Source organism: Rhamphochromis sp. 'chilingali' (genome assembly GCF_963969265.1).
Source record: "Rhamphochromis sp. 'chilingali' genome assembly, chromosome: 2".
NCBI classification, from domain to species: domain Eukaryota; kingdom Metazoa; phylum Chordata; class Actinopteri; order Cichliformes; family Cichlidae; genus Rhamphochromis; species Rhamphochromis sp. 'chilingali'.
Genome location: NC_137930.1, coordinates 35,489,863 through 35,516,040, shown reverse-complemented (window position 1 = coordinate 35,516,040; position 26,178 = coordinate 35,489,863). Strand labels below are relative to the sequence as shown.

Sequence of the window (26,178 nt, the reverse complement as noted above, 5' to 3'; positions counted from 1 at the left end):
CGGGTAAAGGTGTGTCACCAAGGTGCAGGGGAGACATTCTTCCTCTGTCCCCTTCTGGCCACCTGTGCCTCAATTTTATTCCACAACATAGACATCCACATTACTCAATCTCTCATAACACATACATATAGGACCTTGGGGTGGGTATGCTATACAACATCCAGAGGACCGTCTGCGTGTTCAAACTCACCTCTGGCGCCTCTGCCCACCTCTCAATTTTAAATGCATGTTGACATTGAGGGTTCTCGGGAGGGGCTGTGGAATGTGGAATGGTTGCCCCTCTGATGGTCCTCCTTGGGCTCTCGCGCTCTGGGGGCCCATGCCTGCTTCATGCCCTGGGGGGCAGGGCTATGGCTGCCCACCGTCTAGCAGATCGTTACATCGAGAAACATTTTGAATACAGGCGCGCTCACACACACAGGTGCAGATATGGGTGCTCATAGGCGCAAACTATATCTTTCTTGGCTCCTACCACAAAGCACATTGTGCGCTGTCAGTTTTGCATGCTGCACAATAACGTTCAATATTTCACATTTACTGTTACTCATACTTATCGAGGTTATTGCTGTGGTGTTATGTTGATTGTGTTGCTCTCCTTTTGCTTGTTTTCTTTTTTTCTTTCAACAGGTGATCCAGCTGGTTTGTTTTTTTAGTGTCTTCTCTCACTGTCCCTCTTCCCCTCTGTTTTTCTTTCCCTCCCTTTCCTATACCCCAGTCATGTCTGTCCTGCCTGTAATAACTTAAATAATTAATAATAAATGTTTCATTTGATTACATTTTATATGATGAATTATGCAGAAAAAGTAGAATTGGGCTGTAAGATCTATTGCTTTGTTACCTATTCAAGTTGTGTATCATGTTTTTAAAAAGTAACTAAGTAACTAATTACTTTTGAAAAAAGTAATCAGTAAATTAACAGGATTATTTTTAGAAGTAATCAGTAATTAGTTACTAATTACTTTTTTCAAGTAACTTGACCAACACTGGTTGCCACATACTGTAGAGTAATGTAGGAAAATTGCTTCCAGTAGTCTACTGTAGAATAAATGAACCACACAATAATCTGATCTGTGGTATAATCCTGTAAAGTAGATTACACTACAAGAGCTGAGAGTAGGCCATGGTATCATTAGGATAACACAATGAAAAACAATACAACAGTAGAAAAAATATTAAATTAAAAGCTACACACAGCAAAATGTTGCCTGTAGTCAACTATAAAGGCCAGTAAATACAGAAATATACTTTAATTTAGGCCATGAAAATATTACCATACCAGAGTGCAAAATACATAACAGTAAAAGAACTATAAATTTAACAGCAGCATACTGTAAAATGTAGACAATACAATTATGCATTATGATTAAGGACATGGTTTTATCACACTAGTGTAGTGTAATATATATAACAGTAGGAAAACTGTAAAGTTAACTTTAATACTGGCAATCATGCTGCTAATAGTCAGGAAGATTATAGCAATTTACTGTAATCGAGAGCATAGTTTCATTACAGTAACATATTGTACTATACAATATATACTTGTATGAAAATTGTAAATAGGACTATTTATTTTTCCCAGTGTATTTATTTTTTATGTTCTTACAGTTTTACTACATGGCAATCAGTATGCATGAAAAAATAGAAGCAAACAAAGACTGTAAGCTAATATTTTACAAATGTTATTTTATAAATGTAAAATAATTTTATTGGAAAGCCAGTCTCATACAATTAATATAAAGTCAGTGTAAATATAAGAAAAAAATAAGTGAAAATCTGTGAAAGACATCGGAAAATGAACACACACTGTTTCTGCCTCAAGTAAATGAATGTATGTCTGTGTTGTAGGTAGATTATCTTCAAAATCATTACATTATTTTAACATTATTAACAAACTGATATTAAATCAGTGGCTAATATGGCTACTTCTATATAGTTTAACAGTTTGTGCACCCTTACAGTTAGGTGCAACTTAGCTTAACTGAGTGTTGAATATTATTATTTTCCAGCCAATCAGAAACAATGTGGCTGCGTATTTATCGTTAACCACGACTGTTATAAAAAAAATTCAAGATGAGGACGGCCAAACTGTTAAAATTAGTGTTAACATCCTTCTTTTGTACACAGCCTATGACTTTTTTTAAATAGCTGTGGACACAGAATCATAATTAATGTCGCTTCAGTGCCATCGTCACACTGAATGTTGCAACATCAGTAAAATGATCACAAATGAGAAGAATTTGCCTCAAAATGAAATCTAAACACGTACAAGACCGTAAACTAGCTGACAGTAGATGGGCTAACCCCTTTCCTCCATCGTCTTACTATGAACTTTTGCTTTCTTTATATGACTTTACGACTTATATATGACTATATATATGACTATATATGACTTTCCCCATTTTTCCTCTCCCTTTCTTTGTATTATTATGATCTAGACATGACACCAAAAATGCAATGTCAGATATACCAAGTTTAGACAGAACCAAGGGACATCCCATTTGGGTCATACATTTGCCTGAAAGGGCTAAATATGGTTGCAGTGTACCCACTAAGCAAACATAGATGAACTGTACTGTATGTTACAGATTATAGGTTCAAAATATCCAAAATATCTTTCCAGCTGACTTCAAGGAGCTATTAAAAGTATTTAGTGAAATTAAGAAAGACTGAGGAATGAAAACCGCCTGCAGGAACATCAGTTTCTCCCACTGTTATCTCGGAGGGGGCCCTCTCCCACGGCCTCGACCCGGTCCAGCACCTGGACCTGGTCCAGGTCCTCTGGGTCCAGGTGGCCTGCTTACTGGCCCTCGAGCATTAGGGTTGGACGACGCTAGAGCCACATCTTTCTGCAGGTTAACACCTTTACCAGCTGTCCCGGGTTTTGTCTTTGTTGGTTTTGGTTTTGGTTCTTGCTCTGGTGGTTTTTCTGTTCAGAGAGAGAGAAATGGTTATTGTCCACGTTGTAGTCTAATCAGAGTTATGCTTTGAAAGTCAACGCGATCATCAGGATGTAGTTCTGACCAGGCTCTGGTGGAGCAGGGGGAATGAGGGATCGGTTCGGTAGAAGGTCCTCCAGGTCTTTCATGACCTGGTTGGTGGTGTCTGCATTGTTCCTTCGATTCTTCTCTTCATCGCGAGCCTGGATTAAAAAATAGAGTTAGGCATAATAGTTTTGGAGGATCTATTAGATGCACACGATATATTGCTAAGCCTGGTCTTCGAGTATGATATGATATAAACAAGAAAAGTTTGGGAATTCCAGCTGGCTTGTTCATTGAGCAGAACTTTATGTGCCCTGAGGTGAAAATGAATGTCTCTACCAAACATCATGACCACTATCACTTGCTATGATATGATATTTTAACCTGTGTCTGACATTTCTGCTAAAAAGGTATTAATCCTATAGTTTATGCAGTTCTCAGCTCTAGAGCAAGAGCCCTATTCAGCACGTGTGCAGAATGAACTTTGGACTTTTTCTACACACCATCTTCATCTTTTTCTTCAGCTCCATGTTGGAGTTTTGGTATGCCTCGGATACTGAGTTCAAATAATAGATGGCGAGTCTGTGAAAGAGATAGGACAGGATTAATTTTCTTTTTTAGTGGCTTCAAATGAAAAAGTGGGATTTTGAGTAATTCTACACCTGCATGTAGGCCAGAGTGTGGTTTTATGGGTGTTTACACTCACACCATGAGAAGTACAGCTGGTATAATGAGACCGGGGTTAGCTGCATAGCTAAAGAGTGTTCCCATGAAGGCCGGCAGGTCCAGGTCAATCGTCTCCATGATTATGTCAAACATCTTGTCCTTTCCACTGCAAACAATAACTTACTCGCTGCATTTCATAATAGCAATATAATAGCACTTCATGTATCTTTTTTTCGGATTAATATCTGTGCTTTTTATCACCTGAAAGGTCCACAGTCAAACGAAGGTGGCAGCGTCATGATGGTGTAGACAACAGGTAACAGGCTAAGGAAGAGCACGAGGAGCAGGAGACCCATGTAGAAGTTGTTGGACTTAGAGGCCTTGAAAACTCTCTCGTGGGGGACGTTAGTGGCCATCACAGCCCAACACTGATAGTACATGGAGCTGAGGAGGCGGAGCACATTGATGCCCACCAGCCCGGGGGCATAAAATGCACCCATCCTTATATCAAAAAGGATCAAGTGAGCAGGTAAATACCAAAACAAGATTGATTTACCACCAGAAATAGGTCAAATTTAAAAACACTGAGTAGGAAGAAATATATTATAATGATCACAAAAATGGTTTCTCAGCTTTAGAGTGGCTCGATAAATACAAGGGTTGCAGGTCAGTGTACATGACGCTCATAGGTAAAGTAAAGTTTGTACCAAATCATGCCTTGATTGAAGACCAATCCAAGAACATTTCCACTGATGTCAAACTCGCCGTATGATGGCTGAAGTGATCAGAGACAAGTATTAGTTTCACAGCAAAACAGACTAGTGGGCCATAATATTTTTCAGCTAAATAAATTAATATAAAGGCACCAACTCTTGTCAAGTGGCCATGTCCCTAACTCCAGTATCCAGATGGATGAGTTATAAAAGAAATCATGAATCTTTTTGAAGGATGAAATTATCCAAAGAATGTTAAAATCATTTTTGGGCGTAGCTGTAACCATGTGTAGTTGGGTATCATACATGGGCGTCTACAGGGATTGACTCGCTTCTGGATTCTGTCTCAATTGGTCATTTATAGGAAGTGCAGTTATTGACCACTTACCTAATCCAATCAGACTTTGTTATAATCATTGGTAGAATGGCTAATAGTGAATCATTCTACAAACTATTTACTAGAATGAATGCAAGAATACAATTTTACATCAAGTTTGGTTTCATTTTGAGCCTGGCACTTCCAGACGTTTCTTCCTGTTAAAAGGGAGTTTTTCCTTCCCACTGTTGTCAAGTATTTGCTCAGAGGGGGTCATCTGCTTTTTTGGGATTTTCTCTGTATCATTGTAGGGTCTTTACCTTACCTTATAAAGCACCTCGAGGGGGCTGTTGAATTTAACTGAAACCTCTCTTATGGTGACAGTTTTTTTCAGGCAAATCCCTCAACATTCATGAAACTACCAATAGTACCAAGGACACTAGCAAAAAACACAACTAGAGAAAAATCCATTTGGATGGATAAGGTGAGAGCCAGTGTTTATGGCCACCACCTGCAAGAACATTACTTTTATGGGGAAGTTGTCTTTTTGTTTTCACCTCTACACTTGTATTTTTTTTTCACATTCATTGGTTTATGATGGTTTTATAAACAATGCTTTATAATTCCTAACCAGAGAGATTAATATTTTTGAAGTTTAACAGACTTTGTGTTTTACTATGATAATCAAGTGTCTTATAAATTTTTGTTGAGCAATGTTTCATCAAAGGTTTCATCAGATGCTTAATTCAAATATCCAGTGTCTGGTATTCCTAAATGAAATCCATATTATTACATGTTGTTTTTACAGAAGACATATTTACATCTCATGAAAGCAACAGGTGTGACTGAATGATTGCTTGATTCCATTTGGTCCTAATTTGAGGCTCCTCTTGTGCACGCTGGCTCAACATGCTATAGCTCACTTTGTAAATGTGAAATGTCCCCTGGGTAAAATGCCTCTTCCACCTCAAAAGTTACTACAATGTCCACAGATAAGAAGGGTGTTATGGATAGGCGTAGCTTTGGGTCACGTGGTGTCTGTAATAGTGATTGCTATATCACCTGTTCACGGCCCGAGGGAAATTTTGTGAATGAGTGGGTGATGGGGGAAGTCGACTTTTGCTGACCGCTCAAGCTTGGAATGTTTTTGATCACTGTTTTTCTACGGATTTTAAGGATTTGATAACAAATAAAGGAGTTTTAACTTGGAACTTTGACTAACGTTTTAAACAGCGGGCGCGTCAACATTATTCCCCTATTCAGCTGCTCGGCGACTCAAAGGCTTGAAAGTCGCCAACATTTGTCAGCAAAAAGTGCGACGGCAATGGACCGTCCCGCAATCAGCGCTGAATAAACGCCGATGCGAGCCCACACACCGCCGCCACTACACCCGTAAAAGCGGCTAGACCGACAGATAAGGAGAAGACGACGGTGGTATGTAAACTGTGTTTTTGTGCTGCGTATTGTTTGTTTGAACGCAGTTTGGATTCTGACCATACGAAGATGTTTTTGTGACACGCCCACCGCTACGTTTGCTGTTGGATTTGGTGTGTGTGAGTTGTGGCTCTGCAGGCGTTCAACTGAGTTTGAAGGAATTGCTGTTGCCTTTGTTTTGGATTTTGGCATGCTGCTTATGTTGAATGCTTAAAATGAGTGGATCACAGGCTGCATCTGTTGTTGGAAAAACTGAAAAGGATAAAAGAATAACTTCCCTCACTGAGAAAGCTCTTGCAAACAAAATTGAAACCATCCAAACAGATCGGAAAAGGCATGTAAACAAAATGAAAAGTGTTATTATGTCTCTTAAAGAGCTAATGAAAGATGATAAAAATCATTCACAAGTCAAAAAACAGTTTGATGAGTTAACACACCTGTTTAAGGATGCCAGTGCATTGCATGAATCTTTACTTTCTCTAATCTCATTTGATGAGAAAGATAAACAAAATACATGGTTCTCAAGCATCTCTAAATACAATAAAGGGTTTATGGAGGATGTTAACATATGGCTTTCTGAAACTGATAAACATTCAGGGAGGCCATCATCTGACAAGGCACAGTCACAGGAAACTTCCCTGGGAGGAGAAGTGGAGGTTCGAGAGCACACTGGAAAAGAACCACAATTATCTCTTAATCCTCAGAATGATGTTAATGATGACGTGTTGCCATCCGACAGTGTGTCAAATCAAGGCAGTAGGTCAAGCTCAAGAGTATCATCTACTTCATCTGCATGTCTCAGGGCAGAAGCTGAAATGGCCGCCTTGCTCGCACGTCAACATATGCTGAAAGAAAAACACTCTCTTGAAGAACAAGAGGAACAATTGAGGAGAAAGAAAGAACAACTTCAGCTTGAAGCAGATATAGCTGCAACTGTTGCAAAGGTGAACGTGCTGAGAACTGGATCCGCTATGCGGAGCGTCGCTTCACGGAAATCTAATGGAATGGAATCATATTTTAAAACAAAGGGAAACAGCCTTGAAATTCTTAATGCGGATGCAGAGACTTTTGTTCCTCAGACGCTTACAAAAGGAAATGCAATCACTGGGAATGCAGAGCTTCAAGTAAAAACAGTGCAACAGAATATCAAAAGGGAAAGGCCTGCACCAGCTTTTATGGGGCCTTCTGATGCTTTTGGATCAATTCCACCTTTGCCTAAGCTACAAGCTGCTCTTCCAGTAGCCAATGAAAATCTGTTGTCCATTATGGAAAAACAAAATGAATTAACTTGTATGTTGGTCCATCAGCAAAGTCTTTCTTCACTGCCCAAAAGGGAGATTCAAACCTTTGATGGTGACCCTTTACATTTTCAGGCCTTTATGCGCTCGTTTGAACAGGTCATAGAAGCAAAGACTGGCGATGCTGGTGACTGCCTGCATTATCTTGCACAGTACACCAAGGGGCAGCCCAATGAACTTGTTAAAAGCTGCCAACATATGTCTGGAAGTGCTGGATATGTAAAGGCAAAGACTCTGCTGTATGAGCACTTTGGGAATGGACATGTGATTGCATCTGCCTATTTGAACAAAGTTCACTCATGGCCACTGATTAGATCGGAAGATGGAAAAGCTCTTCAGGCATATTGTTTGTTCTTACGTGGATGCTGCAATGCAATGGAAGAGATTAATGATCTCTCTGAATTAAATACACCTGCCAATATGCTTGCTGTGATTAGAAGACTGCCATATAAGTTAAAAGACAAATGGCGAACAGTAGCATATGACATTCAGGAGAGGCAACATCGCAGAGCCGCATTCATTGACATTGTTTCCTTCCTTGAGCGTCAAGTTAAAATTGTAACAGATCCCATCTTTGGAAATCTATGTGACGTTCCAGCAACACATCTAGCAGCCAAGGGCAGCAATGGAGGGAAATGTTCTCCACATCTAAAAGCTAAAGGAAGTAGCTTCGCCACAACAGTCTCTGACGTCGAGAGACAGAATCAGATAGAGGCTCAAGATCGTCACAGCACTGTGAAGGCTTGTTTTTTCTGCAAAGGCGGACACACACTGGAGTCATGTGCGCTGCTTGATAAGAAACCTCATGATGAGAAGATTTCTTTTCTTAAAAAGAACCGCATTTGTTTTGGCTGTTTGTGTACTGGGCACATAAGCAAAGAATGCAGAAAACGCCTTTCATGTAAAATCTGTGGCCTCCGACATGCAAGTATACTCCATATCCACCACAAAGAGAAGAATGAAGTCAAACCTAATAATGAGGCAGATAACATTCCTGTTACGATCCAGACTAGTGGTCTTACTGGGGCTGGTGAACAGGACTGTAAGCTTGCCATTGTGCCAGTTAAAGTAAAATCAAAGAGAGGTCAAAGAATAGTGGAAACGTATGCCTTTCTGGACCATGGGAGTTCAGCATCCTTTTGTACAGTGGGTCTTATGGACAAGCTGAATATTGCTGGGAGGAAGACAAAGATTCTCCTGCGCACCATGGGACAGGAGAAAGTGGTGGACAGTTTCATTGTACCTGAACTTGAAGTTGCTGGATTGGACAGTGACATGTACTGTGATATGCCTAACCTCTTCACTCAGCATAAAATGCCTGTAGATACTGGTAACATCCCAAATCAACAGGACCTGGATGACTGGCCACATTTGAAGCACGTTCATTTGCCAGAAATTAAGGCCAATGTTGAGCTTTTGATTGGCATGAATATGCCCAGAGCTCTAGAACCTTTGGAGGTCATCCGGAGTGTAGGTGATGGACCCTTTGCCATTAGGACTGTGCTCGGCTGGACTGTGAATGGGCCACTTAATCGAGAATGCTGTGGAAGGCCAGGATGTTTGGCAACAGTTACCGCCAACAGAGTTTCTGCTGTCATACTGGACAAGCTATGGAAACAGCAGTTCAAGATGGATTTTCCTGAGAGCAGCAATGATGAACAGATGGGGCTGTCAAAGGAAGACTTGAAGTTCCTGGAATTGGCCAGCAAGACGGTGACTTTGGGGGATTGGCACTACAGCATTGCCCTGCCACTAAAAGACCGAGACATAAGAATGCCTGACAACCGTGCAATTGAGCAACGAGCCTTAGGTTTGAAGAAAAGGTTCATCAGAGATAAAGACTTTCACAAAGACTACACTGCCTTCATGACAGATCTTATATCTAGAGGATATGCAAAGAGAGTCCCAGTCACAGAATTAGAGCGCCAGAAATGGGGAAGGATTAAACGCAACTTCGTTCCCGGAGATGTGGTCCTTATAGTGGATGATTCTGCACCTCGTGGTTCCTGGATCATTGGGAGAGTCACCGGAGCTGCACCAGATGAAAAGGGGCTTGTGCGTCAGGTCTGGATTAAGACCCCAACCAGCCATGTGTGCAGACCCATCACAAAGATATGCCTTCTTCAGGAGACTTCTGACCCATGATTATGACATTTTGACACAGTGTGACATAACTAACTTTGAATTGACTTTAATGTTATGAGATGTACATTACAGACTGACTATATTTAGGCTAAGTGCTGGTAACCTCTGGCCTATGACTGACTGACCATGTGCAGACAGAAGAGAAGACATGAGAAAATAACTTTGGTGGACTTTTTGAGTATGTTATGTTGTCTCACTGGGTGTCTGTGATATGATGAAGTGTGTGTTGTGAGTTGTGGTGTTGGATGTGTAATTATTACTGTAAAAATGTAATAATTAGGGGCCGGAATGTTATGGATAGGCGTAGCTTTGGGTCACGTGGTGTCTGTAATAGTGATTGCTATATCACCTGTTCACGGCCCGAGGGAAATTTTGTGAATGAGTGGGTGATGGGGGAAGTCGACTTTTGCTGACCGCTCAAGCTTGGAATGTTTTTGATCACTGTTTTTCTACGGATTTTAAGGATTTGATAACAAATAAAGGAGTTTTAACTTGGAACTTTGACTAACGTTTTAAACAGCGGGCGCGTCAACATTATTCCCCTATTCAGCTGCTCGGCGACTCAAAGGCTTGAAAGTCGCCAACAAAGGGGCTGTGGAGTGTTTATATTAATTTAATTAAGAGACTTACAAATCCAGCCTCCAGGTCCCAGCACCAGCAGTAGTTAAGGAAACGTACAATCACAGCTCGGGCAAAGTCACCAATCAGGATGGTTAGGTAGGACACCTGGATGTCTGACACGGTCAGCTTCACAAACTCCTGGAACAGCACAGTTATACATAAATTTTAACACTTCTAATTCGTGCCGTTAAAAAATTCACCAAGCCTGTTAGTTTTCTGTGGTTGTGGTTTTACTTGTGATTGAGATGTTTATTATAAATGAAAATAAGTTGTCATTTGTACAATGCCCACTGCAGTCTCCCAGCATGGTCCTCTAATGACATCAGCTGGATCCATTGGAGGCGGGGTGGCTTCTGAGTCATTCATCAGACGTGAGTAGTTGGCGTAGTACTCCTTCATGGCCCAGATGGAGGCGTTCTTTATGGACTGCTCTTCCTCCAGCTGAAGGGAACAAAGAGGATAATCAGTCAGTAAATTTTCACACAGCGGACATATTGTTACAATTACATGGGTATATAACTCAAGGCCACTATAAAATATTGGCAGCAAGCCCTATTTTATACACAATGGAACATAAAATGTTTAACCTTTTCATGCATAGTGGTCACTACAGTGGACAGCTATTTAAAAGCTGTTTTCTTGTATTTGTGTCAGTGTTGATGATATACTTGCACATAAACCACTACATTGGACACTGATGTGTCACTCCATACCCTGCCACTCACTGATCGTTTAGTGTTACTATAGATGTATGACGTGTTTCATTGTAATTATTGCTATTTAACCCTGTCATGCATAGGGATGGGTACCGGTGTCCGGTGCCATGATGGCACCGGTTCTGATATAAACGGTAGTAACCAGACCGAAAAGCAGCGCACATTTCGGTGCTTTATTTCGGTGCTTTTTTTTTCCTGAGCTGTGATACACTTTAGATTCTAGCCAATGTTTCCGAGGATAGTAGGCGGGTCCAGGTACGTACGTTCTGTTAGAGCAGAGCTACAGATTAAAAATGTCCAAGGCGAAGCGGTCAAAAGTCTGGCTGTACTTCATAGCAAAATATGCAAACTCAGCAGCCTGCAACAAGTACTTTAAGCTGATACTGTGATACTGTCAAAGGAGGTAACACCTCAAATCCGATGAAACACCTGGCGACGCATAGCGTTTTTTTTAAAAGCCCAGAAATGCGCCGTATTTGATAGCTTGTTGCGAGACCTCACACCGAGCACATCTACTGCGGGTGGGTTGCCTGTTATGCAACATCCCCCAAAAACACGAAGAGGAGAGTCCTGGCCCCTAGCCCTGCCAGTGTAGCAGACATGATGACGGATGATGGTGGCAGCAGCAGCCGTTCTTCTCTGCGTGAGTAGCTAATTTACGTTGAGTAGGCTAACCACGTTATTACATTAATGCATGTAAGGTGAACTAGCAAACATCATCATAGCTACATGCGGCTGTCCTCTTGTTTGATGGCAGATACTCCTTTCACCCTGGCTAAAAAGGCTAAAATGACCAAAGAAAAAGTGGAAAACAGTTAAACATGAGAGGTTTTTGGATAAAGTGTGTGTTTTTTTTTTTCCATTGTTTAAGCACTGCTTCCAGCCAAGAGTGATACCATATATGCCCCATAGCTGCAGAAAAGGCTAACATTGTTATATTTTTACAAAAAACAGCTGAACATGAGAGGTTTTTGGACCCATTTTGTGTTCTCCATTCTTTAAGCACCGGTTTGAGCACTGTTTGAGCACCGGCACCGTTTCAAAAGTACCGATTTGGCACCGGTATCGGATAAAACCTAAACGATACCCATCCCTAGTCATGCATGAATTATGACAACCCCAATCAGGATTTTTTCTTAAGTATTTTTATGCACCGTTTCATGCCTAAAGATGAATAAAAATACTTAAGAAAACAATCCTGATTGAGGTTGTCATAATTCATGCATGAAAGGGTTAAACTCAGACTTTGTAGGTGTTTATTCAAATATTAGCTCATTTTGAATTTGACAGCAACATGTCTCAAGAATATTGGGACAGGGGACAAAAGGCTGGAAAATTAAGTGGTGCTATACAGAACAGCTAATTAAGTTAACTGGCAACAGGTCAGTAACATGATAGGGGTAAAGATAGGCAGACATTGTCCATCCATCCGCTTCCGCTTCTCAGGGTTGCGGGGTGAGAGGCAGGGTACAGCCTGGACAGGTCACCAGCGCAGGGCTAACACATAGATGGGAGACAACCAATCGCCCTCGCTTTCACACCAATTTAGTGTTTCCTATTAACCTTTTCCCACCCTAGATAAGACTTTATTGATCCCACGGCGGGGAAATTTCTGCGTTACCTCAGCTCAGCTGTATGTCTTTGGACTGTGGGAGGAAGCCAGAGTACCTGGGGAGAACCCATGTGAATGCAGGAAGAACATGAAAACTCCACAGAGAAAGACCCGGCCTGATGGCGGAACTGAACTCAGAGCCTTCTTGCTGTGAGGCAACGGTGCTAACCACCGTGCCATCATGTTGCCTGGCAGACATTGTTAATAATTCAGCTTTGTGATAATCTACAGTACATAAATTCATCAAAAGATTCAGAGAATGTAAAGAAATTCCTGTGTGCAAGGAACAAGGTCGAAATCAATACTGGATGCCTGTGATGTTTAGGCCTTGCTGCATTACAAACAGGTATGATTCTGTGAGCAGCTGGTGTCCTCAGTTCCCAGATGTTTACAGACTGGACAGGATGCTACCCAGTGATAAATATGGCCTTACGCCACTTTTTTCTTTTTAATTTTGTCAGTTTCAACATTTGATTTTTTTTTTTATGTTTTATTGTGAATGAAATATGGGTTTGAGATCATTACATTCTAATTTTATTTGCATTTTAAACAACATCCCAGTTTCCCAGGAATTGGAGTTGTACATGCATTGTTAAATGTAAGATTTAGAGAAGCGCTAATGGATTCTAATGACTAAGGGTGTACACATTCAACCTTTAGAAATCCAGACAAAATAAATAAACAAGAAGAGTCTATAAAGTTTTGCTAGAGACCCTTAATTGGAAAAGATTCTCATTCAATTAAACAGTTTGCAATGTAGATGATGTACCCTAATGTTTATAATGTGCAATATTTATTTATTTATTTGTACAAACTGCAACAGCCAGAAAAATAAAATGTAAATCTTTACATGAGAGGTAAATTCTCAACATGACCAGTCAATTTCAGTAACATATGTAACTATTACTATGTCAGTGTGTTTCTCTACAAGGTTCAACTTTGGTTCAACTTTACCATAACAGAGATAAACGTGCTACTGTCTAAGTGGACAAATTAAATGGAGACAACAGCTGCAATACCTTGGTGTTGACCTCATCAAACAGGGCGAACAGAAACGTGTAGAGGTTTCCGAGGAAAAGGGCAAAGATGCGTCCGAGCTGCCATTTGAGGGCGATCCGAGGATGGTAGTCCTCCAGCTCAGCAATGGTCTCAAACAGAGGTGGACACACCAGGCCCAGAAGAGACATGACAATCTCCATCTGAAAAAAGTCAAAATTATTCATAAGCTTTTTTAAAAAAAATCTTCATCATCTTTACATGAACTGAGGTGAAGTATTCAACAGCATTGTGAGTCTGACCATTATTACCTCATTCTTCTCATACCAGCTGAGGTCGTCCCTTGTGGCAAACTCCTGAGATCTCTTCACCACAAAGTAGATGAGGTACCCACTGCCACCGAGGCTACAGGTGATCAGGAAGTTAGCCAGGACTCTGAGGAACCTGCGCAGGTGGATGTTCTCGTCCTTCTGGTTCTCCTGCTCGTCCACAATGGACTCCTGTTCTTATCAAAACATGAGGGGAACTGACTGTCAGTAAAGCGCTTTTTTATTATAATGAGCAGTTCTAAACCCTCAAATAACTAAGCTATTATAGAGACTAAAATCACAGATAAGGTCATTTATGATGCTATTATATTTCATACAGGAATACAATTTTTATTGGCCTTATTTATGTTTATCCTCACTGTTTACTTTATCTGTGATAGAGCTAAAATGTTCTCATGTCATTAATTATTATTTTAAATTACATTAATGCCTAAAGGCTTCACCAGCAGTAAATCTTGCTAATCTGGGTCTGTTAGCCAAGGATCGCTACAAAACATTATAAACATCGGAAGCTGTAAATTATAATATAATAATATGTAATAATATGATATAAAATAACACATACATATATTTTGCACAAGTTTCCTTGTTAGACCTATGGGTCAATTCCTGTAAAAACTGCAAAAATATTGTAAATGAAGTAGATTGGATGTTGTATATATTCCATATTGAGCATCCCGAAGGCTTTAGGATTGTTCTGGTTACCTTGAAACTGGTGGTGATGGAGGCGTACTTGTTGTCAGCGGTCTCCGCATTGCCAATGAGGTAATCCCAGCTGGTGAACATCTTCCAGGCGAAGGTGAAGTCTGAATCCTCCCCATCTCCACCACCAACATCAGCATTTTTGGCCATTCTACAAGCAAAGAAAATAAAAATACCATACCTACTAACTCATCTTCAGTTTCTACATTATTTAATGATGATGATGTAATTTATAGTTAAAGACATATTTTTTCGCAAACTGCTCGGCGCTTTTGGATAAAAAGCAAATAAATGTATCAAAATATATCCCTGCATACATCCAATTTCTTAACTCTGCAATGAATCTGCGACCACCTGGTTTGTGATGTATGTGACTGAACTGGCACGCATCCACGCATGTACTGTACACTCACGTGCGGATCACAAGCATCAGGCTGTAGCCGAAAGTGCCAATGCCGACCATGAGGTAGGACAAAGGTAGCCTGAACTTCAGCACGCCGACGGTCCTCTGGTCGTTGTAATATCCGTAGAACAGCACTGAATATTTGCAGTACCCCTGAGAATGGAAGAAATGTCATTTTGGATGCCATGTTTTCTCACTTATCTTCTTGCCTATAGATCCAAAGGGGTAATACTGAAAATAGCAGAAATTTAAATGACGAGTTGCTCTGCCAGAGATCTGTCAGTTATCGTGTGCCTGTCTGTGCCAGGTGGTTTTCAATATATATTATAATATATATATTAAAAAAAAACTTTTCTAACTCTTCAGATCATTATGAGTGCTCAAACACAGGAAAAGTGAATATTCATTCCAACTCAAGTGACTTTGCTTTAGCTAAAACATCTTTGATGGATCACCAAAGGTTCCTGCATATAGAAAAAGAAAATCACGCAAACACATGCGTTCAACGGCAGCACATTTACAACAGCCTCACAGCACACACAGACTTATAGGACACACACGCAAGCCATGCTTGTTCATATTAGTGAATATACACACACATAGTCAGACTTATGGAGCCTCTCTTTCTATTTACAAACAAGTGATGTTTCCACATTCTCTTCACCTGTCTAAACGAAATACCCAGCCTACATCATTAGACATACACACACAATTATGGGCACACTAAGGTTTGTCACATGGAATGTAAATGGAGCTGGCACCAGAGAAAAAAGGTTAAAGATATTTAACCAGCTTAAAAAACTACAGGCAGATGTTGTTTTATTACAAGAGACTCACAGGCCTGTCACAGGTTTAAACGAACTTAAAACACCTGAGTTTCCTAATATGTTTGCAGCCTGTTATAATTCTAGACAAAGGGGACTAGCAATTTTAATACATAAAAATGTTAATTTTACAGTACTCGATACAGTTATAGATCCAGAGGGCAGATTCCTTATTATTAAATTATCAGTATTTAACAAAAAGCTATGTATTGTAAGTATATATGGTCCAAATGTTGATGTTGACCCTCACTCTTTCACAGATTTTTTAGTGCACTCTCTGAACACCTTGATTGCACACTTATTCTTGGAGGCGACCTCAACCTTGGACTAAATGAAGACATGGATAGGCTCAACACAACAGGAACTCAGCGCAATTGGCAGTCCACAAATATAATCAAACAGTTTATGAGCGACTATGGTCTTTGCAATGCATGGCGCTCCCTTCACCCCAGCAGTAAGGAATATACTTTCTTCTCACATGTCCATCACTCCTACTCTCGTCTGGATTATTTTTTGGTCAGCAGCTCACTGCTGAGTGACATTTCAGATACTGAGATTCACCCTATAGCTGTCAGCGATCACGCTCCTGTATCTTTAACACTAATACATAAGAAGAACGCTACACCAAGTAAAAACTGGAGATTCAATACATCGCTGCTCAAAGATGAAGACTTTATTAAATATTTTAAAAAAGAGTAGACTATAATGACACTCCCAGAACATCAGCTTCTGTTCTATGGGAAGCAGGGAAAGCTGTGATGAGAGGTAAAATAATTTCTTTCTCATCACACAAAGAAGAAAACAAAAATATTCAGAAAAAACATCAAATCCTTAGAAGAAGCCTACGCGTGGGACCAAGATCAAGAAATAATGAACAAAATATGCAAAACAAAACTAGAATTAAATGAAATTATTAATAAAAAAAAAAACAGAATTCCTAGTACAAAGACTTCGCTTGCAGAATTTTGAAGACAGTAAAAAATCAGGTCGATTTCTAGCTAACCAGTTAAAAATAAAGAAAGAAAAAACAACTATATGTGCTGTTAAAGATTTATCTGGAAACACAACATATGACCCTGGAAGAATAAACAACATTTTTAGGGATTTCTATGAAACTCTATATTCACCACAAATAAACCCGTCTAAAAATGAAATTGATCAGTTTCTTGACAACGTAACTCTTCCAAAATTACTAGAGTCAAGCAATGGCACTGGATTCACCACTGACGCCAGGTGAACTCCAGGAAGCCCTGATTAGTATGCCTAATAATAAGGCTCCAGGTCCAGACGACTACCCTGCAGAATTCTACAAAGAATTCTGGACAATTCTGGCACCAGTATTCCACAGAATGTTGCAGGAAATCAAGGAAAATGGCAGACTACCACCAAATATGAATTCTGCCAACATTAATCTCCTGCTAAAACCAGGCAAAGACCCTTTATTTCCCTCAAGCTATCGTCCAATATCCCTTATAAATGCAGACCTCAAAATAATCTGCAAAGCTCTCTCAAAAAGATTAGAGAAGATAACCCCCCTCTTAATTCATCCTGACCAAACTGGTTTCATAAAAGGTCGGCACTCACAGCTCTGGCACTCATCAACAAACGCACGTAGATTACTTAATTTAATAGACCACTCATGCAGTAAAAACATTGAAACCACAACATTATCTCTAGATGCAGAAAAAGCGTTTGACAGAGTTAACTGGAAATTTTTATTTGGTTTTGGAAACTCTTTCATAAACTGGCTAAAAATATTATATAATTCCCCAACAGCTTGTGTCAGAACAAATGACCAGACATCCTCCAGCTTCTGTCTCCTGAGGAGCACCAGGCAGGGATGCCCACTCTCCCCTTCACTTTTTGCAATTTTTATCGAACCACTAGCAGCAGCATTTAGACAAGATACACCATAAAATGTAAGAACGTAGAACATAAAATCAGTCTCTATGCGGATGATGTGTTGCTTTTTCTGCAAAACACACAAACCAACCTCTCTGAGGTAATTACTCTAATAAACTGGTTTTCAAGAGTTTCAGATTATTCAATTAACTGGCCAAAATCTACAGTTCTTCCAGTTAACTGCTCCCTCCATAATTCTTCTTCTGCCCCACTACAATCTGGAAATATTAAATATTTAGGTATTAATGTCCCTCCGAAGCTTTCAGACTTAACTAAATTAAACCACATCCCACTTCTAAAGAAAGTAGAAGGTCATCTGACTAGATGGAGATCTCTACCCATATCACTCATGGGAAGGGTGGCCACTATAAAAATGATGATCTTGCCAAAAATAAATTACTTATTTTTAATGATCCCGAACAAACCATCACAAGATTGGTTCAGATCCCTAGACTCGTATGTTTCTAAATTCCTTTGGAAAGATAAACCCCCGCGTATCAGCTTAAAAACGCTACAAAGAACCAAGGACAAAGGAGGATTAGATCTGCCTAATTTTCAACAATATTTCTTAGCCAACAGGCTTCAGTTCATCTCAGAATGGTTAAAACATACCTTCTTAGATTAGCCCTGGCTAGATGCTGAACAGGCACTATGCAATGATCTAGAGATTTCAGACCTACCATTTATCAGCTCAAACATCAAAACATGAATGTTTTAAAAGCATCAACATAATCTCTTCTTTGACAGCATGGTGGGAGTTTCTAAAAATGACAGAGTCTTCATTAGTCCCATGCAGACGTACACCTATCTGGAATAACCCTGACATATTACAAAACAATAATATGATTAATTTTCCAGAATTGAGTTGTAAAGGAATTAAATACTTAGAACATATATTAGAGGGAACAGAATTTATTCCATTTGACAGACTAGTTGCACAATATGGGATCAACAAGAAAAGATTTTTAGAATATCAACAAATTAAATCCATAGTAAAAAAGAAATTTAACCTCAGTCAAGTTGAATTGCAAACACCACCAAGTGCGGTACATTTTTTTACTCTTAAATCCCCTAAATTATTATCTAAAATATACAGAACACTTTCTAAAATAGATGAATCAATATCACTTCCTATTGCAAAGTGGGAAGCAGATTTGTCAGTCGGCTTAGACCAAAACTTCTGGTCTCAGATTTGCTTAAAAACCTTTAAATTGATTAGAAATCCCAGTCTGCAATTAATACAATACAAAATACTACATAGAGTGCACTATACAGGTCATCGGATGTTCCAGATGGGCTTTACATCTTCCAACGACTGCTCACACTGTCAAGGCAATACACCAGACAATTACATCCACGCTCTTTGGTTCTGTCCACCAGTGCAGAAGTTTTGGCGCGAAATATGTAAAGACTTATCAAAGTGTCTGAAATGTAACATTCCAACTTCCCCTTTAGTGTGCTTGTTGGGCAAATTGGATGATGTCACTACAGAAACTAATACAGTCCACATGGTTTTTACTGCCCTATGCATTGACAAGAAAACGGTCCTCATGAACTGGAAAAATAAAAATAATCTTAATACTAGCCAATATAGAAACCATAATATAGATCACATTAGCCTCGATACAGCCTCTGCCACCACATTAGATCAATCCCTCTGGGCTCCTTTGATCGGCTCCATCACCTAGCGGGGGTGGGTCGCCAGTGTGGTTGATGTGGAGGTTGGGACGGGCTTAGGGCGTCTGGAGACTCCCTAGGGACGTTATCCCTGGAGGGCTTAACACAGGGGTTGGGGTTAGTGGCACTGGTTGCTCTTAGAGGGTGTTCTCCTTGTGGCTGCGTGGGGGAGCTGGCCCCAGGGAGGGGCATCTTGCTCCTCCCTTCTTTTCCTCCCCATCCCCGGCTGCCTCCCTCTTCCCGCTCCAACACACTCACCCACACAAGTAGGGCCTTGGGGTGCGGGTGTGTCACCAGGGTGCAGGGGAGGCAACTGGTAACTGATGCCCTCAGGGGTCGGTGCGTTGGTGGTTCTTGGTGTCCGGGGCTGGGCGCTCAGGCATGTACCAGCTCACTCCCAGTGACTACTTGGCGGGGCCTGGTGCCTGTTGCTCGGTCAGGCCTCTTCCGGGGCAAAGGGGGCCCTCGGGCCTCTGGGCCTGCGGCTCAGTTCACTCTGGCACAGCTGGCTGCTGGCAGAGCCGGCGGGCACGCTACTGCAGCCCCCTCTGGCTTCTGCTCCGTGGCTACTGGGTGACCCCTCATCTGGGGCTCTTCCCAGGAGGGTGGCATGGATGCCCCTCCGGTGGTCCTCCTTGGGCTCTCGCACTCTGGGGCCTCTGGATGTCTGGGGCCTGGATCTCCTCCATGCCTGCTTCATGCCCTTCATGGCTCTCTACATCCTCTAGCAGACCATTACATGGGGAAACCTTTTGAATACAAGCACGCTGATCCACACAGGTGTGCACACGGGTGTTCACTGTTCATAGACATAAACTACACCTTTATTGGCTGCTATTTCCAAGCACATTGTGCGCTGCGTGTCCTGCTTGCTACACAACAACATTCAATATTTAGTATTTACTGCTGTTTACACTTAGCTAGATAACGTGATGGTGTTGTGTTTAGTATGTTGCTCTGTTTTTTTTGCTTGTTTTCTCTTCTTTTTCTCTCAACAGGTGACTCAGGAGATTTTTTTTCTCTTTTAAGTGCCCTTTCTCACTGTCCGTCTTCCCTTCTGTTTTTCTTTTCCTTCATCTTTCTTTCTCCCTTTCCTATCCCTCATCATGTCTGTCCCGTCTGTAACAACTGAAAATAAAATAAAATAAACAATAACAACAAAGGTTGATCAAATGGACAAATACAGCAAGGCCGTGATGATCCATCTGGCGAAGTAAATCCATTGGGTATCCTTGTTGGTCTTCAGACAACAATTCTGACGGCTAAAGAACCAAATGGGACAGGCAAAAAAAAGAAAAAGAAAATAATTCATTTTGTGCTAAACTCACATTGAAGTCCATGAGGACAGAGTAGTCTTGAGCAGTATCCTGCTCTGCTCTGGGTACAGTCTTCCTGGGAATAGACCCATAGGGAAGACCCATCAGGACCTGGAGACAACATAAAACAATGAATTTGTGCAAATTTCAAATATCACCCAGCAAGTTCTTCCTGGCAACATGGCGACAAATCCCAGTTTGAACAATTAATAGTTCTTAAATGTTCTTAAATGAGAGTTTAATAAAAGAAAGGTTTTGTCTTCACTGTCCTGAAAACTGGACATGCTTTCAAAATGTGTGGATGATCAGTGTGACATTCCTAACAATGGTAAATTTATGTGCAAGAAAGCTTTTATATTGTCCTTTTATCGATTAAAAAAAAGACTCGAGAGGGAAAAAAAAAGGGGGGGGGGGGGGCCTGTGAGATCAACTCCATCTCCCAACTGCTACCTCTGAAGTCCAGTTCTTATCTTAATGAACTAACTGACCCAGGAGCTGACCGAACCACAGCGGCAGCTTGGATTTATAATGCATAAGGAGATGTTTGTCTCACGTGAAGTTTGTCAACTGAAGTAAACGAGAATTTATATGGAGGTAAAGGTAAATGGCTTCAAAGTGTTGTTTATATAGTGAAAAATGGGTGTTTGGTAATTCCTGTCTGTGTAGGTGGAGACTACATTAGGTTGGTGTCTTTACACAACCATTTAATTACAAAATTAACTGTCAATCAATCCCATTGGATTAAACAAAGCCATATTTGTTGCCTTGTAACTGGACCATCAACATCTGACCATCAACGGTACAGTGTTTACATTTACGTATTTTTCTGGGTAAGAGGACAACATGATGTCACCTCAGGGATGACCACAAGTCCAAAGGTGAATCCAAAAAGCACAAGGTTCATGCCGTACATCCATCGCAGGAAAATAAAGTAAGATGCAACGGATGACCCAAAGTGACCTGGGGACAGTGAGAACATTTTTAGTTTTTGCATCTGCCCAGAAGGAGTTTTCCATTGCTGCTAAACACAGATGAGCTGTAAACAATAAACTTACTTTCCACCTCCTTGATCTTCCTCTCCCATGGGATGCACGCTGTTCTGAAATTTTCAAAATCCCTCTGAAACTTGATCCATTTCTTAGATTTAAAAAACAAAACAAGACAGCAAATTAGAGAAGCAGAGCACAAGCAAACACAAGGATAAAATCTAAATATTGTGCCTAACCTTTGTCATCATCACTTTGTAGGCATACCACTTTCGGCCTTTCCCTTTCCCCAAAGCGCCTTCAAACTTATCCACAAATTCTTGAGCTTCCCTGTGAAGAAATGGGAAAACATTTTCATTAGAATGCAATAAACCATTTTTAAAATACAAATATTTTAGTCCAAGATAAGTTTCATGTTAAAATATGAGTAACATGAGAAAGAAGGAGATTACTTTAGGAGTTTGAGCCTCCGCTGCATCCTCCAAGGCTTATTCCTGATGTTGGCGATGAGTTTCTTCTTCTCCTCCACCTCCTCCATCAGCCGAGCCATCTCTCCCTCTGACATGGACTCCTCTTCCTCACTCGAGTTGGAGTTGGAATCTGATGAACTGGGGAGGAAAGGGCAGACGGAGTCAAATCCTGCATAAACGACTGTTAGGGAATTCAGAGGAGTCTTCAGAGAATCTTAAAGATTCATCACGAGGGTACGATGACTTCCTCTGACCTACCTGTCACCCTTTTTCTTTTTCTTCTTCTTGTCCTTGTCATCATCTTTGCCCTTGCCCTTCCCTTTCCCTTTGCCATCACCCTTCTTACCCTTGGTCTCCTCTTCTTCTTCCTCCTTCTTTCCTTTCTTCCCTCCTCCCTTCTTTCCCTTCTTTCCTTTCCCCACATCACTGTCCTCCTCATCACTGTCCTGGGCTTTGCCTCCTTTCTTCTTATTGGCTGCTCCTCCTCTCTTCCTCTTGGGAGGCTCATCCTCGCTTTCATCCTCATCATCATTGCCACCACGTTTCTTGGCCAGCTTCTTCCTGTTTGCTCCTCTACGCCCCCTGGGAGCTTCGTCTTCCTCCTCATCGTCCTCATCATCATCATCATCACTGGCCGGTTTTTTGCCTCGTCCTCGTCCCTTTACGCCTCCTCTTCCTCCCGCCTGCCTCCTGTTCCCTCTCCTCTGAGTGGCACCATCTGTGTAAACCGCACGATTGATATTCTGAGCATTTAATTAGACTCTCAACTTTTCATCGTTGTTATAAAGAAGTTCGGTGAACTGCAGTTTTATTCACTCACCGTCACTTTCACTTAAATCTCCGTCTATCTCGATGCCAACTGAGGAAGAACACAAAGACACACAATCAAAAAGAAAACAACACAATCAAGTAATCACCTCGGCTTAAACCATATCAGCTGCCTGCCCCAGAACAGCAGATATCATTTACAGACTCTTTGCCTGCAGGATATTTTAGTATCGACTGGCTTCTTGATATAAGATGATGTGTTTAAAATGCATTCAGACTGCCTATGTGGTTCTCAAGACAAAAAGGACTCCAGGCCACATGTGATTAAAAACAAAAGTACATAAAACTTTATTAACTTAACCTGGGGGTCATTACTGCTCAAGATTTCAAGTTGCAGAAGGTTTTCAACCCGTGTGATGCCAACTGTATCATATTTACTACACAGGTTTTTGTGAGTTTTTGAGACGTTCACATTATGAGTGTAATTGTTTTCCCAAAAACCTAAATAAATTACCCAATAGATTACCCAATTAAACACAAAAACAAATTAATATTTAAATGTTTTTTTATTTGTCAGAGGTTCAGTTAATTCAATCAATACTTTTTTAAAATTGAATTTTCTGGCTTTTATTTCATGAATCTGTTGAATGTTTTTGGGTGATTTTTTTTTTTTAAATAACCAGTGCAAGGTCACTGGAACTTATACCAGCTGACTTTGGTTAAGAGGCAGAGTACACCCTCAACAGATCACTAATACTGGCCAACACAGAGAGACTGCCAACCACACACTCCCACGTGTACACCTCTATAATTACAGACATACTTCACAAACAAGTCTTTGAGCTGTGGAACGAAGCTCAGAGAGAACTGATGAGGTTTATTCTCCTGGAGCATGCAGTCTGCTTTTAGTATAATGTTAAATGCCAAGAAAACAGATTGATGTAAAAAAATAAATTACTATTATTTTAGAGCGAGCAGAAAGATACGCCAACACACTAAAGTTACTGATGACTACACTGTATATAAATTTCAGGACAGTAACTAAAACTGATACTTCAAGCAGAAGATAATTTGATGTTGTTCTCTTTCTTTATTTACTGCATTTCCATATGTGTTTGCAGATTTTTCAGTAAACCGCAGCATCTTTTTCTCAAAACAAAACAAAAAAAACCACAAAAAAACAAATGCAAGATGCAAAAAACTTGAAAATACAAGAAGTGTTGTGCAACACTGGCTCTGGAAACTAACTCTCGTGCAAGTACACAACGTGAAAAGGGCAAGAAATAAACTGACTATAGAAACACTGGGAACTCTTTAGATGAAGAGACACAGCAGGGAGGAGGACAGGTGAAGACAGTCAGGGCACAGCAGACAATCACAAAGAGGAAGTAAAACTACTGCAAGACATGAGATAGCTGAGAGCATGTAGACAAGAAAGATTCTGAATATATTATGCAGGGAAAACTTACACACACACACACACACACACACACACACACACACACACACACACACACACACACACACACACATCATGTATTTGCAATATTAACTGAGCCTCTTGCCCCATTCATTAGTCTGGACAGCACCTCACTGCACTATAGAGCACTTTAGAGACAGGTATTGTTACACTGCACTGATCTGTTACATGCACTTGTATTTTGTATCATGTTGTGCACTGTTGGATGTGTCTTGGGTGAGCAGACCAAGACTAATTCCTTCCCTGGGTTGCAGAAGTGGTGAAAGTAAATGTGAAGTTGAACTTAAGGAAGGAACACAACCCTAACCTGTAAAATTAGTGGGGTGGGTTTTAAAGATAGAAATATAATTTCATAATTAGTAACATACTAGTTTCATGTTGTCCCACAAAAAGATACTGCCATATTTTTTTTTGCCCTGCGTGCATCAGGACAAGAGCAACAAGAGAGAACATCCTGAGCTATAAAGCATCCTTCGCCAGCTTTGAGAGCGTTTAAAGTCGTGCAGGTTTTTAGCTACAATTACACAATTAACTCTTACACTGTGAGTGTTGCATTGATCCAAAAAGAGAAAGCAGCCAAATTACATCAGGATCAGGATGAGGCCACAAGTTAGTGGATTAATTTGAACATTAAAGAAGGAAGCCAACATGATGTTAGGCCCTAGACCAAAAGTAAAAAGGCTTGAATCGTCCTTGAATAGGTAAACCTGTCTGCACTTTCTTCAATTACCAATGAAACTAAATGAATCCTCCAGTCCTCCAGCCATTAACTTACCTTCTTCCATTTTAGCTGCATCACTTTTTCTCGGCATGATGAAAAATAGGACGTGTCTGACTCTCTCCGTCCTCTGCAGCACTTACAGATCCCGACCTCCTCAGCTGGCTGACTCTCCTTTGCCTTGGATGCCCGCCAAGCACCCAACTCAGGTATCCAGTCCTGTCACTATGGCGACTGTGAGCTGCTCAACAGGTGAGTTCGTGGTTAAGTCAAGCAAATTCTGGAAACCAAAGGTGATCCCTCTTGGACAGGCTGTTATCCTCAGAAGCTGCGACACTTACGTTTTATTAACATACAGATGCTATGGCTGATTGTGTGAGTGTGTGTGTCTTCACGGCTCTTCCCAACAGACCAAAGATCCAGATTATCTAATGCACCTCTTACTTGTGTTGTTACTTGACCACACATACATACAAACACATACACACACCACCACCAGGCCAGACATCCTAAAGATTTAATGAAGGTTTTGGTTTCTATCTGTCCATCACAGTAAGCAGGCAGCAAACACCTTGAGGTGACCTTGCAGCCCTCATACGTTTTTGTTTTAGTTAATAAAAACAAGGCAGGTGTTGGAATCAGCTCACCTGAAGCAGAGGCTGATCAAGTGTGTTGAGACAGAAACGGTAAGAGCAGCGTAACGCATCGAGGACTCATTAAATAATAGAACAGGGCTCATTTTTCACATCCAAAATGATTCCATTACACGGTTGTCAGCTCCAACAGGTAAGAGGTGGATTACATCTTTTAAGATCTGTTGCCTATTCACAGAATATTGGCACATACCATGTGAATAGTGCCATGGAAGGCATTGCCATGAAGCCTCCAGATACACAGTTTTTGTGCTGATACTAATGCCAGAAGAGGTTTGATATCATCTGGCTTTAGTGTACACACTGCGTCCAGCTTTTAGGTACAGTCTATGATATAACTCCAGTTCAGTGTGTATGTGAAATACTCCTGAAAGCTTGTATTAGCAATTGTTGCTTAGCCACCCGGTAGATACTGACGAACACTGACACATTTAAATTTAATCCTTAAAATT

The 26,178-nt window shown here is 40.7% G+C and overlaps 2 protein-coding genes across 2 annotated transcripts in view; one reads left to right on the top strand and one right to left on the bottom strand.

Moving 5' to 3' along the window:
- Window positions 1-26,178, top strand: part of LOC308392879 (MAM domain-containing protein 2-like) — a 226,660-nt gene that overhangs the window by 58,549 nt on the left and 141,933 nt on the right. The window lies entirely within an intron of this gene.
- tmc2a (transmembrane channel-like 2a) lies at window positions 1,282-25,167 on the bottom strand (the record flags this gene model as incomplete). The annotated part of the gene is made up of 20 exons (XM_080875210.1): window positions 1,282-2,926; window positions 3,022-3,139; window positions 3,485-3,563; window positions 3,688-3,813; window positions 3,909-4,148; window positions 4,355-4,422; window positions 10,184-10,312; window positions 10,457-10,615; window positions 13,522-13,701; window positions 13,810-13,998; window positions 14,533-14,680; window positions 14,943-15,085; window positions 20,664-20,762; window positions 21,505-21,611; window positions 21,707-21,788; window positions 21,877-21,967; window positions 22,090-22,245; window positions 22,366-22,825; window positions 22,928-22,966; window positions 25,131-25,167. The coding sequence occupies 20 exons, from the start codon at window positions 25,165-25,167 to the stop codon at window positions 2,712-2,714; spliced, it is 2,865 nt and encodes a 954-aa protein (XP_080731336.1). The 3' UTR covers window positions 1,282-2,711.